Source organism: Sphaerodactylus townsendi, linkage group LG08, assembly GCF_021028975.2.
Source record: "Sphaerodactylus townsendi isolate TG3544 linkage group LG08, MPM_Stown_v2.3, whole genome shotgun sequence".
NCBI classification, from domain to species: Eukaryota; Metazoa; Chordata; class Lepidosauria; order Squamata; family Sphaerodactylidae; genus Sphaerodactylus; species Sphaerodactylus townsendi.
Genome location: NC_059432.1, coordinates 53897626 through 53914376, shown reverse-complemented (window position 1 = coordinate 53914376; position 16751 = coordinate 53897626). Strand labels below are relative to the sequence as shown.

The window sequence follows — 16751 nt, the reverse complement described above, 5'->3', positions numbered from 1 at the left end:
AACAAGGGCTCCCCCCCTCTTTCTGGGAGCACTTCCAACTTTTCATTTGGATCTCACTTTTTCTCACAAGTGCATGGACATACCCCTTGCATTTAGTGACTTTTGGCATCACTGATTTAATAGTACTGATTTAATAGTACTAAAATGCTACGCATGCTGGGAAATGTTTTCTGCCCGGATTTCTATATCTTTACCCTTTTTTAAAGTAGTTAATTATTAATTCCTTAATGACAGTTGCTATGAGATAGTTTTATACAATTTTAGTAGACTTAGCTAGGCTCCTCCCCCAAGAAGATCCTACCACTAGTATGATGGTGATTTAGAATGTACAATGGTTGCCAATACCCACATGTGACCTGGAAATCTCCACTTATTGATCTCCAGTCTATAGCAATCAGTTCATTTATTTAAACATAATCATTCCATAAAGCAGTACACAGTTTAACATATAAAAAAAGAAGACAATGGAACAAACCCATCAGAAATTGTTTTAGATCAGGGAAGTATCTTCAAAAGCTGAAGGCATGGACAATGATAATCAGGAAATTTCATGTAAAGAAAGAATTCTGTGAAGTCACATTCAGTGATTGTGGTTTATTCAATACCATCCATTGTTTGTATTGTTATAAAATATATTATGCATTCAGGAAACTTCTCTTCGAGATATGATAAAGCAAAAGACAATAAAATAACCAGACTTTAAAACAATAAAACTAAAAGAATACACAACATTATTCACAGCATTGGGTTTGATAGCAGTGAAAATATCTTCATTCATGGTGGGAGGGGAAGTTCCTCTTTCCTATGGAAGTTCTCCTCTTCACATTGCTACTGGGGTTCCCTGTCCAGAAGAAGTTGGGGGTCATTTGGGCTGCTTCAGGAAGGGGGACTTTCTGTGCACAGAATGTAGATAGGATCCAACCCATTTTAAGCAATATTATCTATAAGATATTCAAAACATATTCCTTAAAGCAGAAATGTTTTTTATAAGTCACCAATAAAATTTCAGTGGAACAACATTTCTCTTTCCTCCACAAACCTCAATCTTCCCCAGGCTCCTAACCTGGAGTCGGAAACCCTACCTTGAGTGGGCAAGTCATGGTCTCTAGCCCTGACCGTGGGTACAAGGATTAGGAGCAGAATGCAAAATTGAGTGATTGCTCTTTCCCAGGTTTCTCCTCTGTGGAGCGAATGCTCCCACTGTTGTCCTTAAATGTGGTTCGGATATACCGGTAATCTGCAACAGTTTTAATCATGGTGAACACAACATCGAGTGCCCTCTCAGACTTAGCCCTATGTCTGTGCAGAACTCTGGTCTCCAAACGATGGCCCTCCACACAGACAAGTGAATGAAAACATCAGCCTAATAGGAGGACAAATGACTAGTATTTCTTAGAAACCAAAGACACATAATTTTTATTTGTTGTATATATTCAAGTGTTTTCTTTAACACACCACAGAGTATGAAAGAGATTAGATAATGTGTGAGTGTATGTTTTGTTTTGGTTTTGTATCCCTATTTGCCCGGATCTGCTATTTGAATAGGATGATACATGCAGGAAAAAAGCCTGGGGAAAAAATGTCAATTCACTCATGTATCTAGGCAGGGTTTCTATTATCGGCTCACCGATAAGCAGTAGGATCAGAGACCCCAAAGGTTGACATTCCAGCTTATATAAATCACTTAGGTAAAGAATAGTTCTAGGAAATAATAACAGGAAATAATTTTCCCATTCAGTACTGGAAATTTGCAGGCCAGTTCAGGCTAGCTATGCCTTTGAAGATCATGTTGCATTTCTAAAAAGGCTATTCAAGCAGGGCCTTGACAGAGTCAAAAATCTGACCATTCATAAACACTGGTATTCCCCTAAAAGCTTTCATGCTACCAGTCCTGCTGGAATCACTCTCTTGCACGTGGAAGCATGTTTCTGAGATCATTCACCCCACTCAAAGGGCTCCTCTCCAGGAAGATTATTTATTTCCAACTCTGGAAACTCTTAGTCGTAAAGGCAATTTTTGGACATCAGGACATTTTGTTCAGAGAAGACGAGTCCCATTTTTCTCATACACTAATGATTAACCCTGCCACTTTTCATCTTTTTCCCAAGGTCATGTGAGAAGCCATCTGCAGAACAGCCAACTTACTTTCCAGGGGTTCTTTTGGTTGCATTTATTCTATGCAGTTTCAGCTTTGAAAACATACTTCTTGGCAGTAGTTCTTTTCCAAATGGGTTCAATTTCTTGTGAAGCAGGGGTTCTTTCCCTGCCTTCCCACAGCATCATAGTGTATCTGTGCACTACTTAAGAGTTTTCCTGGCTTTCTCTGATCTTTCTCAAACTTGCTTTCCTGAGAAGTTTCAGGGAAAGATTGCAGTAAAGCCTCAGTGGCTTCTGTGTGGATGCTTATGTGGATTTTCCCACCAGACATGAACCATTTCCTCCTCTGGTGAGGTAGGGGTTTTAAATATCAGCAATTTATTATTGTACCAACATAACGTTATAACAATCTGCCTATCAGCGTCTCTGAATTTCCAGTTTTTTAAGAAGTGTCTAGCGCCTTTAGATGCAGAGACTTAAGGAAAAGACGTTATCTCCACAATGAAAGCTGTTAATTCAGTGGAGCTGATTCTCAGATTGCTGTAATGTTGCATCAATATAAACAGATATGAAATGTCATTTAATCACTGATTTAAAAAAAAATAAAGCTGAAAAAGTCCCAGAGATTCTGGAGATGGGGAATGGCTGCTTACAGGGAACTGGAGAAAGGAAACAGCAGGAAAACCTGCCCTGTGGAAGCCCTGCTCCTGCTGTGCTCCATTGGCCACAGCAGCAATGGGAAAACCACACAGACCTGCCCCTTGTGGAAATCACCAGTGTTAGAGATCAAAAGCTGTACAGCCGTACCTCAGCATCTAAAGATCTACAGGTCATACCTCACTGCTTCTGTGGCCAACTACAAGGAAGAGCAATGTCCAGGACTTAAATTAGCAGGAAATCTAAATCAGGAAGTTTAAAAAACATGGCAGTGAATAGCCTTTAATCGCACCTGCCCAGTTCAGTAGCATGCTTCATTTAGTATTAAAGTGATTAATTTTTCCTCAGACACTGTGAAGGTATTTGTTTCTTCTGTTCTTTTGGAAATTAAATCAATGCAATTGTCCATAAGTATTAGCCATTACAACCGACAATTACAGTAAGGTTTAATTAAACTAAACTATGAAAAGTAAACACAGTGTTCAGGAACTTGAAACATTCTGGCTTTAGGATGTAATTAAACAAACTGTTGAGTTTGCTTTGCATAACGCAGTTCCCAAAGCACTAGCTGAAAGAGGCATACGATGGCAAGACCAATCAATATATAATATATAAGGTACAGTAACTATTTATTTATATTTATATTTCTGGATTTTTAGACCACCCTCCCCTGAAGGACTATGATTGTTTAATAAGAAAAGACACATCTGTAAAGCTGTACTGGTGCTTCTCTTAATAGTATTCATATGTTTCAGGACAGAGTTTCAGCATTCCAAACAAGTTCAGAGACTGAACCTAGGTTAACAATCTTTCAAATTATGTTCCACTTCCCTTCATTCCACGATAAGCAATCATGAATCCTAACACTAGAGTGGTAACTCTCTCTGGCTTAGAGGGGGGCTGCAGAATTGTACACATCATTTACCATCCTAATGTGCAATTGTAAGCACTTGAAATAGCCTGAAAATGTGCAATCTTTGACTAAGGATAAAAACCTGAGATGGTAAGCCAATGCAGTGCAATACACTGGATAATGTGGCTGGGCCATAGGTTCAAATTTGTCCTCAGTCATGATGAACTTCACCAGACTACTCAAGGCAAATGCAAATCACACATTAGCCTAATTTACTTCACACTGTAAGATCTGGAATGAAAACACTGTAAGATGTGGAATTGAACACCTGGGGGGAAGAGTAAAGACAATGGATAGGGAATGGGATCAGGGCAAACAATCTTTCCTCATGGATTCAAAACTTTTGGAAAATATATATATTGGCGTAGGAGGTTAAGAGCTCGTGTATCTAATCTGGAGGAACTGGGTTTGATTCTCCGCTCTGCCACCTGAGCTGTGGAGGCTTATCTGGGGAATTCAGAATAGCCTGTACACTCTCACACACGCCAGCTGGGTGACCTTGGGCTAGTCACAGCTTTTCCAAGCTCTCTCAGCCCCACGCACCTCACAGAGTGTTTGTTGTGAGGGGGGAAGGAGGGAAGGAGATTGTAAGCCCCTTTGAGCCTCCTATAGGAGAGAAAGGGGGGATATAAATCCAAAACTACTACTACTACTACTACTCTTCTTCTTCTTCTTCTTCTTCTTCTTCTTCTTCTTCTTCTATATATATATTCCAAATATATATACATTCTTTATGTGGGGCATAAATGCAATTAGCAGTGAGGTGCAAATATCAGTTTCAAAGGAATTAACTGAAAATTATTTAAGGACACAGATTACTTTACGTTAAATTAAGTTTTCATGTGAAATGACACACCTCACAGTTATAACTGGGAATTCATTAGAGGCCAGATGATTTAAGAAGGCAGGCTGTTTCTCTGGGGATTCGCATCCCAGGGCTTGCATTCCAATGCTTCCAAACAGGAGCTTCTAGCAGCAAAGTTGAGATTGAAAAATGTGCAAAAGGCAAAGATGGGGAAGTCTGTTTGCTTGAGGTTGTGTAGTTCCTGAGATACTTGAGTGTGTCTCTCTAAAAATCTCCTTCTAGCTTTTGGTGTGTGCTCCAGCATACAGTTCTGCTTGGAGGGGATTCTGTGGAGTGAGATGATTCAGCTGACTACTATTGTCTAACTCCTGAGGTGAAACCACCAGTGATTGCTAACAGGGCTTCTAACAGGGGAATTGAGCTTGGGAGTTCAGTGAAAAAAGTTGAGGGGGAGCAGGAGAGTACCACTGAAGTCAGAGCCCTCCCCCCCAAAACTCAGTTCTACATCAGCAAAAAGGATAGTGCACCACATTATACTTCCTGCTATGGAAATCTTCCCAAATTCAACCCTAATCTTCTTTCAACCCTAAAACACTTCTAAACAACCAAACCAGTTATGAAGGTACAAAGATAGCAGGGGAGTCAGGATATCCACTGTTTTTCAGTGAGCTCCACATGTATGACTTGCTGGAAATTCTTGTCCCTCAGGGAGCAGGTTTGTTCCCTTGAGGCTAGAGTTGCCCATGTGGAGAAGCTGAGGGAGATTATACAGGCATGTGCCCAAGACCTACTAGAACAGTTCCACTCTTGTGCTAACAGTTCCTCTACTATTTAAGGTCTTAAGGTTGGAGGATGTTAGACAGAAGAGGGAAACATGATCTCTTAGTTGGGACCCCTTCTACAGATGATAGAGCAATATCTTGTATGCAAAATATCCACCAGCGATATGGGAGAGGTGAACTTTTTGGGTAGTGAGTTATTAGCAATATAGAGAGTGGGGTCTGTGACAGGCATTTTGACTACTTGGTGATATACCTGCCTTGTGCATACGTTGCGGACATCACACATGGTCTAGATAGTTTGGTAGATAGTTTGGTAGTTCCTCCCCCCCACTCCCAAAAAAAAGCCTCAGCTCAACCCATAGCTTTTTAAAAACACTAAACTAGTGATCTAGACTAAACTAGAAGGGGAAACTTTACCTTTACCTTTAAACTAGTGATCTTTTTTTCAAAAGTTGGCTTAAAGTCATCCCTGCTTGCTGTGCGGAGCTGAGGAGATGACTTATTTCTCTTGCCCAATCACATAACTCTCACTTTTGGTTTCTCTCTTCCTTGTGCCCACCATTTTCGGCCAGGTAACTCTTCCGTGCCGCCAGCCATTTGCAGAAAGTAAGATTAAATTGCATCTGATTCTCATATTGTATGTTTGTGTTTTCCAAGACACCACATCAAAAAAAAATTTAAAACCCGGAAAACTATATATTGCTGGGATCAGCAGGAAACGCCGAGTTGAATCTTGAACTGTATAAGCTAAAAGGTGGCCAGCAGCAGCAATGCCTGCAGAGCAAACATTCCAGGGCAACCTTAGCAAACTGCAGACGGAATAGAGGAACCAAGTGGCAGAAAATGGTGAGCGCAAATAGGTTTTCCAACAAGAAGGGTTTTCAACAGACTTTACCTAAGAAACGTAGGTCCTTCCTATAAAAAGAGGAACTTCCTTCTTATAGGAGCAGCAGTGGCGTAGGAGGTTAAGAGCTCATGTATCTAATCTGGAGGAACTGGGTTTGATTCCCAGCTCTGCCGCCTGAGCTGTGGAGGCTTATCTTGGGAATTCAGATTAGCCTGTACACTCCCTTGGGCTAGTCACAGCTTCTCGGAGCTCTCTCAGCCCCACCCACCTCACAGGGTGTTTGTTGTGAGGGGGAAAGGGCAAGGAAATTGTAAGCCCCTTTGAGTCTCCTACAGGAGAGAAAGGGGGGATATAAATCCAAAACTACTCTTCTTCTTCTTCTTCTTCTTCTTCTTCTTCTTCTTCTTCTTCAAAAAGAAAGAGGGCAGCAACACAACTTATTAGCTTTTTGCCCAGGAGGAGTCCAGAGGTCTCCTGCCAGGGAAGAGCCAAGTTCCATAACATCTTGCAACAAATCTGGAGAACCAGATTGCAAGAGCCAAGAAAGAACTGAAACTTCTGCTTTTATGGAGTTTTATCCATTAGGCAGCATTATCACCACCTGACCATAATGAGGTCCTCTTAAACCTGTCCTCTGTATGTAAATTAGCCCAAGGTTTTTCTCTGTCATTCTACCTTTACTGATGGATGTCTTCCAGAAAGGTCATTCTAGTTCACTAAAATAAGTTACAGGAACTACCTTATCAGGAAGAGGAGACCTAGTGAAATCACCTGAGCTTGTTATAACTTTGAGCACAGAATATGCTGTCACTCTGTAGAGCAGCCAAAACTGCCCTTTTGTAAACTTTCAGCATTCAAAGACAAGTCAGAATCACATGGTTTCCATAACATCATTATAAAACTCAATCCAATTCTGTTAGAATACTGACTCTTATTTTTTAAAAACCTAACTTCTCAATCTAGACAACAAAGTCCAGACCTTTCATTCTATCAGCCTCTATATCTTCTTCATCCATTTACAGCATTTAAAACATTTCTACCTTATAAAGCTATACTTTTTAAACATAAAGAACTTAACATATATTTTTCCTCAGGATGCTATCTCTGTTATATCAACCATGGCAGTAGAAAACAGCAGTGAAAGCGAATTGCGATATTTACACATTCTGGAAAGAGTTGAGAATGTGGTCAAGATGGCTTGCTAGAGACCCGTTGGATGATATGCAGTTGTATGAACTGCTTGCGTAGGGTGACACTATAAGTGGTATGTGAACTAAGAGTAAACAAGGACTAGTTATTGCAAAGTCATTGACAGGCTAGATTCAACACCTGACTACACAAATGACACCAGTTCAAAATTACGGAAAGGGTAAAAGTTGTCTTTACAGAATACTAATCATATGGCTACAACACACACACACACATCTTCTGAAACTACTGAACATAACCTTTATATATACACCCATCGTTATATTTACACATGGGGCATTTTATAAATTAGCACATTTTGGTTGGATAATGTATGAGGGAAATTTTAATTTATTCACATTCCTTTGGCAGTCCTGTAATTCTCTTCAAGTTGTTCTCAAAGGAGGGAGGCAGGGAAATAACACGTCCACACACAGAAATCCTTCTATGCACAAAAGTTTTACAGAGGATCCTAAGCTTTGTTTTATTCAGGCGGTGTGTATTATTTTCGTTCCTGAGAAATGTTCTTTATATCGAGTTAAGGCAAAATAAAAACATCATTCAGGAAGGCAAATCACCTGATTCTTCACTTCCCTTTCTTCCTTCCCACATACTGACAACAGTATCTTGCACTGCTTATGAGACCTGACAAGATCAGAGGTCACTGCTATGTCTGCGGGTCATATCAAGTACACCTTTCTCTGCCAGTGGAGAACTATTGGCTTACTACTGCTTACAGGAGGATTCAGTTGTGGAGAAGATTAGGAGTCTCCCTGTCTTCCAGATGCTCTGACTACCAAAAGAAACAAAAAAAAATTCCAGTAGAATCCTCAAAAACAAAGATGAGAAAATATAGTCCTCTTTTTCATTAGCCTCCTATACAGGAAGAGAAGCTGAACACTCCTGGTACTCCTACTCATGTACACATGCTCAAAGAAACAAATTCCTACATTTTCACTATTTCAACTATACCACCTTAAGTCAATAAGCTGACTACTTCAGAGTAGCTGAATAAATTGACTTGTTTCATTACATGAATCTTAGATAGTTAAATATGAAAATATGAAAGCTGGTTGCAAGACAGCTATTCCCCTTCATATTTCATTTGTCACTCTATGGCCCCCTCTCTTAGCTCTGTTCAATGTTTACTAAGAATGTTCTGTATTATATGGACAGTCTATAGAATTCACCTGATGCCAAAGTGGTGTTGCAAGCTAGGTTTGACATGAGAGCAAAGACATGTACTTCCATACCCACTAGTCTTAGGAAGCAAAACGAATGCACTACATTTGAAGAGCAGATTCACACAAGTCCATTGAATATGTTAAGAACTGAACAACAAAACATTCTGCAAAATCTTCTGAATGCCTACATTTTTAAACTTAACAGTTTACATTTTTATATTGGATCACATACTAATAGTCTTGAGTCCAGAGATTTTTCAACACTCAACTAAACCATCTTAATCCCAAAACTAAAAAACTATGAAGCCAAGTACTCAGATCTCTTCAACAGACCAACCACAGGCACCTTTTTAAGACCCATCAGCTTCAATGAGAATGCACCTCGTGGTCTCTTATTGTAAATCAATAGGGCTCAGGGGAGAATAATAGGTTTTAAATGTTTGGTTGGCCACTGTACTATGCTGTTAACTCTGCTTGAAGCCATAGCAGCATAGTCACAATAGCTCTGGTCATTTTGAAATCAACGCACACAAACAGAGTAACATCACATGAAGGTACTAGTGCATTGCCTGGGAATCTGTAACAGATCAGAAGGAGACTTGGAGTGGCTTCATCCAAGTCCTAATCAGTACATGCCTTTGCACTTCATAGCAAATTAATTCATCCATTTGAGTGATCTTTTACTAATATACCAATCATCTGTAAAAAAAAATTACTCCTTGAAATGGAAGAACCTGGCAGATGAAATGCAATAAATGAAGTCTCCATACTACATCCTTACTACTGACTCAAGCAAAGAATTCCAAAATGAAACGCTTTAGAGAACAGCCACACATTCTTCTGATGAAAACTCAGTCAACCGCAATACAGGAGTTTCCAAAGTTCCAGTCTCTATGATGCAAACACTATTAAAATGCTGGGTTCTAATGGTACTTGACATTACTACCACTTCACAGTAGTAGCAGAAAATGATTAGATATTTATTACACTTCTCTACTGACATCAAGATATGACTTGCTTTAAACCAAATTTTACAGTAGTTCTGCAAACATGGTCAAAAGCCAGTGTCCTAATCAAAAGGAATGGAATATCTGATAACATGGCCCAACATTATAACAAACAGCCATCATTTTATATGAGACAGTTCAGAATTCAGCTTCTTGACTTGCCAGTCCAAAACCTGACTGAACTCTCTCTATAGATTTTTAGCATGTGAGGAAATCATTAGAAACCCAAACACATTTTATTTTTGGGCAAGACTATCACCTTTAAAATTCAACACTTGGTCTGTTTCTGAACTTTACAAGAGGTATATAATTAGTCAATCGTTAAAGAAGGCTCAAAGCGCTTTATTTACAATAAAAAGAAATCAAATCCAGAGGTCAATCTAGACACTTTGGGGATGCCAAAACACCTATGAATTTCCATTCCTCTTTGGAAATCATTCAAAGCCATCTCAAAATATAAAAGATCTCACATATGGCAAATCTAGATCTGGTCCAAGTTTTCTTACTTACCTGAATCTTTCGGATAATCAGACAACCAGTCACACAAATAGTAGTCATCTGGATTCAGATATGGTAGCTGCTTTATCACAGCCTGCTTGGGAATGAGATACAGGACCTCAGCAATATCACCATCCTCCAAAATAAATAGCCTTTTGACTGAGTTTTTCAACTTTATCCGCTTAGGTACCAACCTCTTACTTTGTCGTGTTTCACAGAACTTTGCAAAACTGTTCAAAATTGAGAAAGATGGCATGCCTAAGGCACCTGTAAAATCAGCAGCTAAGTAAGAAACCAGGGTGAATGAAAGTACATTTGTTTATGAACGTAACACTTGAGCAGCTGTCTGTCTGGTATGCTGCCTTCATACATTCTTATCTCACTTTCTTGACTACTAAAGGAGATTAAGAAGAAAAAATTTTTAGCAGTGATCTTCAGGAGATTATGACAAGCACTCTCAGTCAGGTGACTGCTATTGGAACTAACACTGCTTCACTACGGTATGCATAAATGCGAAGTGAAAGCACATAGACTGCGGCAATATTGGATTAGCATCCCAAGAAAGAAGGAAGACATATCTGAGGTACATAAGAGGATTACTTTTGGAAAACAAAACCCTTGATCTGTTAGTAGAAATCTTATTATGAAAAAAACACTGTAAAAACCATACATCCATCTGTGCATTTAATCCAACATTTCCCATCAATATTACACCACAAAAAGGCTCCATCTTCCCAGCCTTTCTGCTATCAACAGTTTTGAATAAGAGATGTAACTTCTGCAGTCCAAGGGGTCATACAAAGAAGTACTCATTACTTAACTGAGAAGTATTTTCCCCAGCTCTGCATCATCCTATCTTCCTTCCAGTCTCATTAACAAAAAGATTGATAAAGATAACTCCCACACACAGCCATACTTATAACAGGTATCTACGTTAATCCTCTCCTAATTACTTGCTAATCTAATAAACTAAATGGGTGTTGTTTTTACCCTGGGCAGGAGCGAAGTTAATCACTAATTCTGCATTCAAACTGACAGAAATTACTGGAGCATAAATGAATTATATTTATTATTTACAGCTTCACAAAGACCTTTACACATGGAATAGTCACAGACACAATTTCAAAAAGGAGGTGTTTTTGGTCACACAAAGTAGAATGTATACTACATATGAAATTACTAACTTAGAGCCTTCAATACATGAAATTACAGGAACAAAACCCAACGATGTTAGATGTTTATTGGGAATTATTCTTTAGCATGTACTAATCACACATTCTTCACTTTTCCATCTGACAAGAAGAAGTGAAGTCATTCAGGGTTTTATCCAGACTACGGCCCCTTACAGATTATCATTCTAAATCAGTGTCATCCATTATTGGCTAGTTTCTGAGTAAAAAAGATACAGGGGTGGGCATTCATATGGTGCATTTAATTCTGCAAATCCACACAGGAAAAAGTGGAGAAAAAATAGTGGTCCTTTTGGAAACACTCCAGACAGTTCAAACCACACACTAGGATGCTTGAGAAGAATGAGAAAGAACTGAAAAGGGAGAAAGCAGTTTCCATAAAAAGAAGCAGATCATTGCAATGCTAACAGGCCACAAGTAGCTTTGTGTAGCAGGGGACTGGGCTGGATGACCCTTGTGATCTCTTGCAATGCTATGATTCTGGTTTTTTTAAAAATCCATCAGCACCCAGAAGCCAAACTGGTTGTATCTAAATAGACACACAAAAACTCCTTTAGCAACCCACTGCTCAACCAAATCATGAGGGCAGTCTGAAAGAGGCCTACATCTTAAAACAGCAGAATGGTACTCTTCTGCCTCCTCCTTTCCACTGCAGCCTATTGATCTCCACAAAATACCACTGCTGCAGAATATTTGCTTCATTTTTACCCCACCTTTATCCCCAGTGGGACCTGAAGCAGATTATATTGTTCTCCTCTTCTCGATTTTATCCCCACAACAGCCCTGTGAGGCAATTAGGCTGAGAGGCCATAACTAGGTGAAGAGCACACAACAACCTTCCCCCCAAAAGCTGGGATTTGAACTTGGGTGTCCAAGATCCTAGTCTAGTACTTTAACTAGTATACCACACTGGTGCGCCCTGAGGAATTGCATGAGGGGTAGGAGATCCCCCATCCAAGCCCCTTCCCCCACTGCCAATCAGCAGGCTAGCAGAGGTGCTTTCCAGCAGCCACGTCACCAATGATGTTGCTGTGACAGTGGCCTAGATCTTTCCCCACTGCTGGGCAACCCAGATCAGGAGATCCTGTAGCAGGAAGGGGAATTGGTAGAAACGACCAATTTAGTCTGCATCCAACCACATACTCCACAATTATTCTCTTCTCTTTTGAGTGAAGGCAGCACAACATCTAATTAGTGGCACGGAGTGAAAAACTGTCCGATGGACAAAGTCTAAAATTTTCAGCTTCATTTTACCTCTTCTGCTGCCACTGTTACTCCCCAGCATAATTTTATTCTAGAAACCTGCCAGATGCCACAAAGTATGTGGGTAAATAACAAAGCCACTTTTTGTTAGAGTTCATCATAGAATTAGGCAAGTATTTCTGAACTGATTATCAACATCTCAGCCTACCAATTCAAACTTCCAGTCAGAATGAAAGTTATAACCTGGCCATTGGCATGTCTATATTTGATCTCAGGGCCTGTGTTCGTTTCTCTTCTTACTTAACTAGAAGGGTATGTCTCCGAGAGTCTATATGTTCAGCTCCTGTAATGCAACATGACAAGAAGCAGACGCAAGCAAAACAAGAAGGAATCAAAACTAACCATGAGGCTCCTTCTTATCACACTGAGGATCTTTACAGGGCAAGCTGGTCACAAGAATACCACCTCAGCATTCTCATCAGGACTGAGAAAGCCAGCAAAAGCTAGAACTGCTGCAGACTCAAAGATGAATTTAGTGCTGACAGCGCATCCTGAAACGAATAGTTTGCAGTGCACTTTTAGTCATGACAAAATTAGGCCAAGCAGAAGTATTTTGCACTGGTTTATTAATGACTGGAAGCTCCTGACAATTTATATCTATAGACGTAATTGATGGTTGCCAGAGTGTTGCTCCATGACTCCCCCAGAATGTTCATACATAGTCAATTCAATAACCGTTTAAAATTTAGAACAAAGAAAATGCTTCATGTTATTACCAAAACCAATGTATAGCACTAATATTACATTACATGCTAACTACCGGTAATTGGCATCGAGGAGTTAGACTTAATTTTGTGAGATAGTCTTGCGGTGTCTAAAAATGAGAACATTTGTACCCTTCAACATTTCAGGAGCACTTGTGTTTGTGCCAAGGATCATTGCCCGAACATACCTTCTCAACCCAGTATGTATTACAGAAAACTCTCTTCTGGATGCTTCATTTACTAGTCTAGTTTATTCAGTATGTTATACTCTGTTTCACTTAAAGATGATAGTTCAGGCAGTGGCACTGCAGCAATTGAGAAAATTGTATGCTTCCGCATCAGAATATAGTCCCGAACAAATATGAGAATTATAATTCATTTTTATGGACTGCCTCTGTCAAAACTATGGTACTGTGCATTATTGAATGTGGTACTTTGATACAAGAGCATTTATGCCAAAAGGTATTTTTATTTTCAAATGGATGGGGGAAAAGGGCTAGGTGACCACAAGAACCCAGGTGGTGCATTCTACAGCAAATTTGTCCTGTGGTGGAGGAATCTATTTTCCAACTATGCTATTGTTAATAGTTCAAAATGAACCTACCAGCCTTAATAAAGTAAAACACTAGCACACCTTGTGGTTTGTGTACATCTGACTCAAGACACTTAATTTCTGCAGAGCTGGAGCAGGGAGGTACAAATGAGTACAAAAGGTACTAAAATGTATAGATGTTTCACATAACTGCGATCAGACAGCAGGGGTTTTACCATATACAATACTGATCACAGACTTCATAATTACTGTCTCAAATTTGAGAACACATACAAAGGAAAGTTTCACCAAAAAGAAAGCTACCTTAACAAAGAGAAGCAAAGCTGGTATGAAAATATCCCAGGAATTATACCACCAATTTAAAAAAAAGCCATGTCACAGGCTTCCCATAGACTTTTATGTGTGTGTTTTTTTAAAAGAGTAGTTCAAATGTTCTGTTTTATTGGTTTTTCCATAACCCAGACTTTAGCCAATATCATTTAAGCAGAATTGCCTTAATGCTTATTGAGGCACATAAAAACACGAAAGCAACACAGGACAATTGAGAGAGATTCATAGAAATAAAAGGCCAGTTTGATCCACAAATGATTTCAGCCATAGTTCAAACTGCAGGGAGTCATCTTAACCTCTCTAATATAACTGCCCAAGGTGCTGAATGAACCTATGTTTGTGTTCCCATCTTAGGAACTGGGATGAGAAAAGAACATCATGGGGGTTTTTTCTCAAGAAACATAGAATAAAGAAATCTTTATTTGCACGAAGGAAACCGACAGATAGCCTCAGTCTGTTAAAGTCACCATCACTACATATTCTTTCGGTTTCATAGGAATTCTCTCATTCCATAGGAAAATAGTGACTGAAACTGAAAGGAAGCATATCATCACACAGATGGGGTAACAAACCAGTTAACCTTTGGGGTGAGCGGTATATTAAACTGAATAGCAATAGCAATACTACAGATAATGAATTATAACACAACATATGGTCCAGGATACCATATGAAATATCACATGATTACAATATTTCAAGATTCCTATCTGCTTAGGCCATAGCATGCAAGCTCAATTACATACAACCATAAAGGAAAAAGAGCTCTGGTGAGTCCCCTAAAGATCTGAGTTAAAATAGCTTAGTCATAGAGAAGAATATTTCCATCGAGATGCCTGATTTCTACTACAATGTTGACCCCTCTCACATCAAATACCATTTGCCTTACCCGTCCCTCCAAAACAAGCTGTGATCTTCTGGGCATACTGGCACAAACCATTCTCATAGGATGATTCTTCACCAAAGGTTTCTTCACTCATTGCTTTGAGTACAACTGCCTTTGTCCTTCACCAGCTATACATTACTACAGGCAAACATAAGCCTACTGAGCACTCTCTTTCAGATTCTTTCCATCAATAATTCAAGCACTATTAAAAATATGCTGAGCTTTTTGAACTGATTGCACCAGTCATTGTATGGCTTTGAAAAGTATTATGATTGTATATGTCTGTCTGCTCTTATATATTATATGCGACTGAGAGGGAGAAATGTATCCTCATATTACTATATTTATTTCTTGATTAAAAATATATCTCAAACAAAATACCTCTAATAATTGAAAGAAATCTTGTGATCCTCTCTGTGATATAACGAACATATCAATTTTTGCTTAAATCAGTAGCAAAAAAGTTTGCCACTGAAAATTGGCATAATTAATACACTGGAACATGTCAATGCCTTTTTAACACAGACACAGACATGTCTATGAAGTGAAAATGTGTCCCATAAATAAAAACGTATTTTCAAAGCATCCAAAAAAAAATCTTGTCTACTTTTAAACCACAGGAGCTGGACTTGTGAATATTCTAGGATGAGAAAAAATAATACAACAGTCAATATGTATTGTTTAACATCTCATACATAGAGTTAGAATTCTTTGCCCACCAATTCCCACCAATTGAATTACAGAAAGCAAGACAAAAATGAACACAAAATAAATGGCCTGGCATTAGCAATAAATGTAGAAATATGATCAAGTTTTCCTCATAGGACATTATCAAGAGGTTGTGAAGAGTAACAACCTTTGCAGCTATGCAGCAAACTATCCCATATATGTCATGAATAAGTGATAGACGATATGCGACAAATGCCATTAAAATCATCATTCATGCATAATCTAGCAGCCTACACAAACGAGACTGTCTATATCAGGGATCTGCAACCTGTGGCTCCAGAGCCGCATGCGGCTCTTTCAGCCTTATACTGTGGTTCCACATGGCCTGGAGGTCGGAGGGTAGCGTGGGCGTGTCCCTCCAGAACAGCACTGGAAGGAAAGGTGAGTGGAGGGGCCTAACTCCATAAGAACATAAGAACATAAGAACAAGCCAGCTGGATCAGACCAAAGTCCATCTAGTCCAGCTCTCTGCTACTCGCAGTGGCCCACCAGGTGCCTTTGGGAGCTCACATGTAGGATGTGAACGCAATGGCCTTCTGCGGCTGTTGCTCCCGATCACCAGGTCTGTTAAGGCATTTGCAATCTCAGATCAAAGAGGATCAAGATTGGTAGCCATAAATCGACTTCTCCTCCATAAATCTGTCCAAGCCCCTTTTAAAGCTATCCAGGTTAGTGGCCATCACCACCCACTCCTGTGGCAGCATATTCCAAACACCAATCACACGTTGCGTGAAGAAGTGTTTCCTTTTATTAGTCCTAATTCTTCCCCCCAGCATTTTCAATGAATGCCCCCTGGTTCTAGTATTGTGAGAAAGAGAAAAATTTCTCTGTCAACATTTTCTACCCCATGCATAATTTTGTAGACTTCAATCATATCCCCCCCTCAGCCGCCTCCTCTCCAAACTAAAGAGTGCCAAACGCTGCAGCCTCTCCTCATAGGGAAGGTGCTCCAGTCCCTCAATCATCCTTGTTGCCCTTCTCTGCACTTTTTCTATCTCCTCAATATCCTTTTTGAGATGCGGCGACCAGAACTGCATGAGGGTGCCGCTTTTCATGCATGAGGGTGCCGCTTTTCGAGTCCCCTCCACTCACCTCTCCTTCCAGTGCTGCTCTGGAGGACT

The 16751-nt window shown here is 39.7% G+C and overlaps 1 protein-coding gene across 9 annotated transcripts in view; it reads right to left on the bottom strand.

Annotated features, from left to right (window-relative positions):
- ABLIM1 (actin binding LIM protein 1) overlaps window positions 1-16751 on the bottom strand; it is a 230724-nt gene that overhangs the window by 148525 nt on the left and 65448 nt on the right. For 3 of the 9 annotated variants that reach the window (XM_048505959.1, XM_048505960.1, XM_048505961.1), the window contains exon 1: window positions 14905-14923. The exons of 2 other annotated variants lie outside the window; for them this stretch is intronic. Coding sequence is in view for 1 of the 7 variants with exons in the window: in XM_048505969.1 (XP_048361926.1) it covers window positions 14905-14995 (91 nt within the window). In the remaining 6 variants the exon portion in view is untranslated. Of the gene's footprint in view, window positions 1-14904; window positions 14997-16751 lie in introns of those variants that run through there. 4 more of the 9 variants (XM_048505963.1, XM_048505967.1, XM_048505968.1 and 1 more) reach the window with 2 other exon arrangements.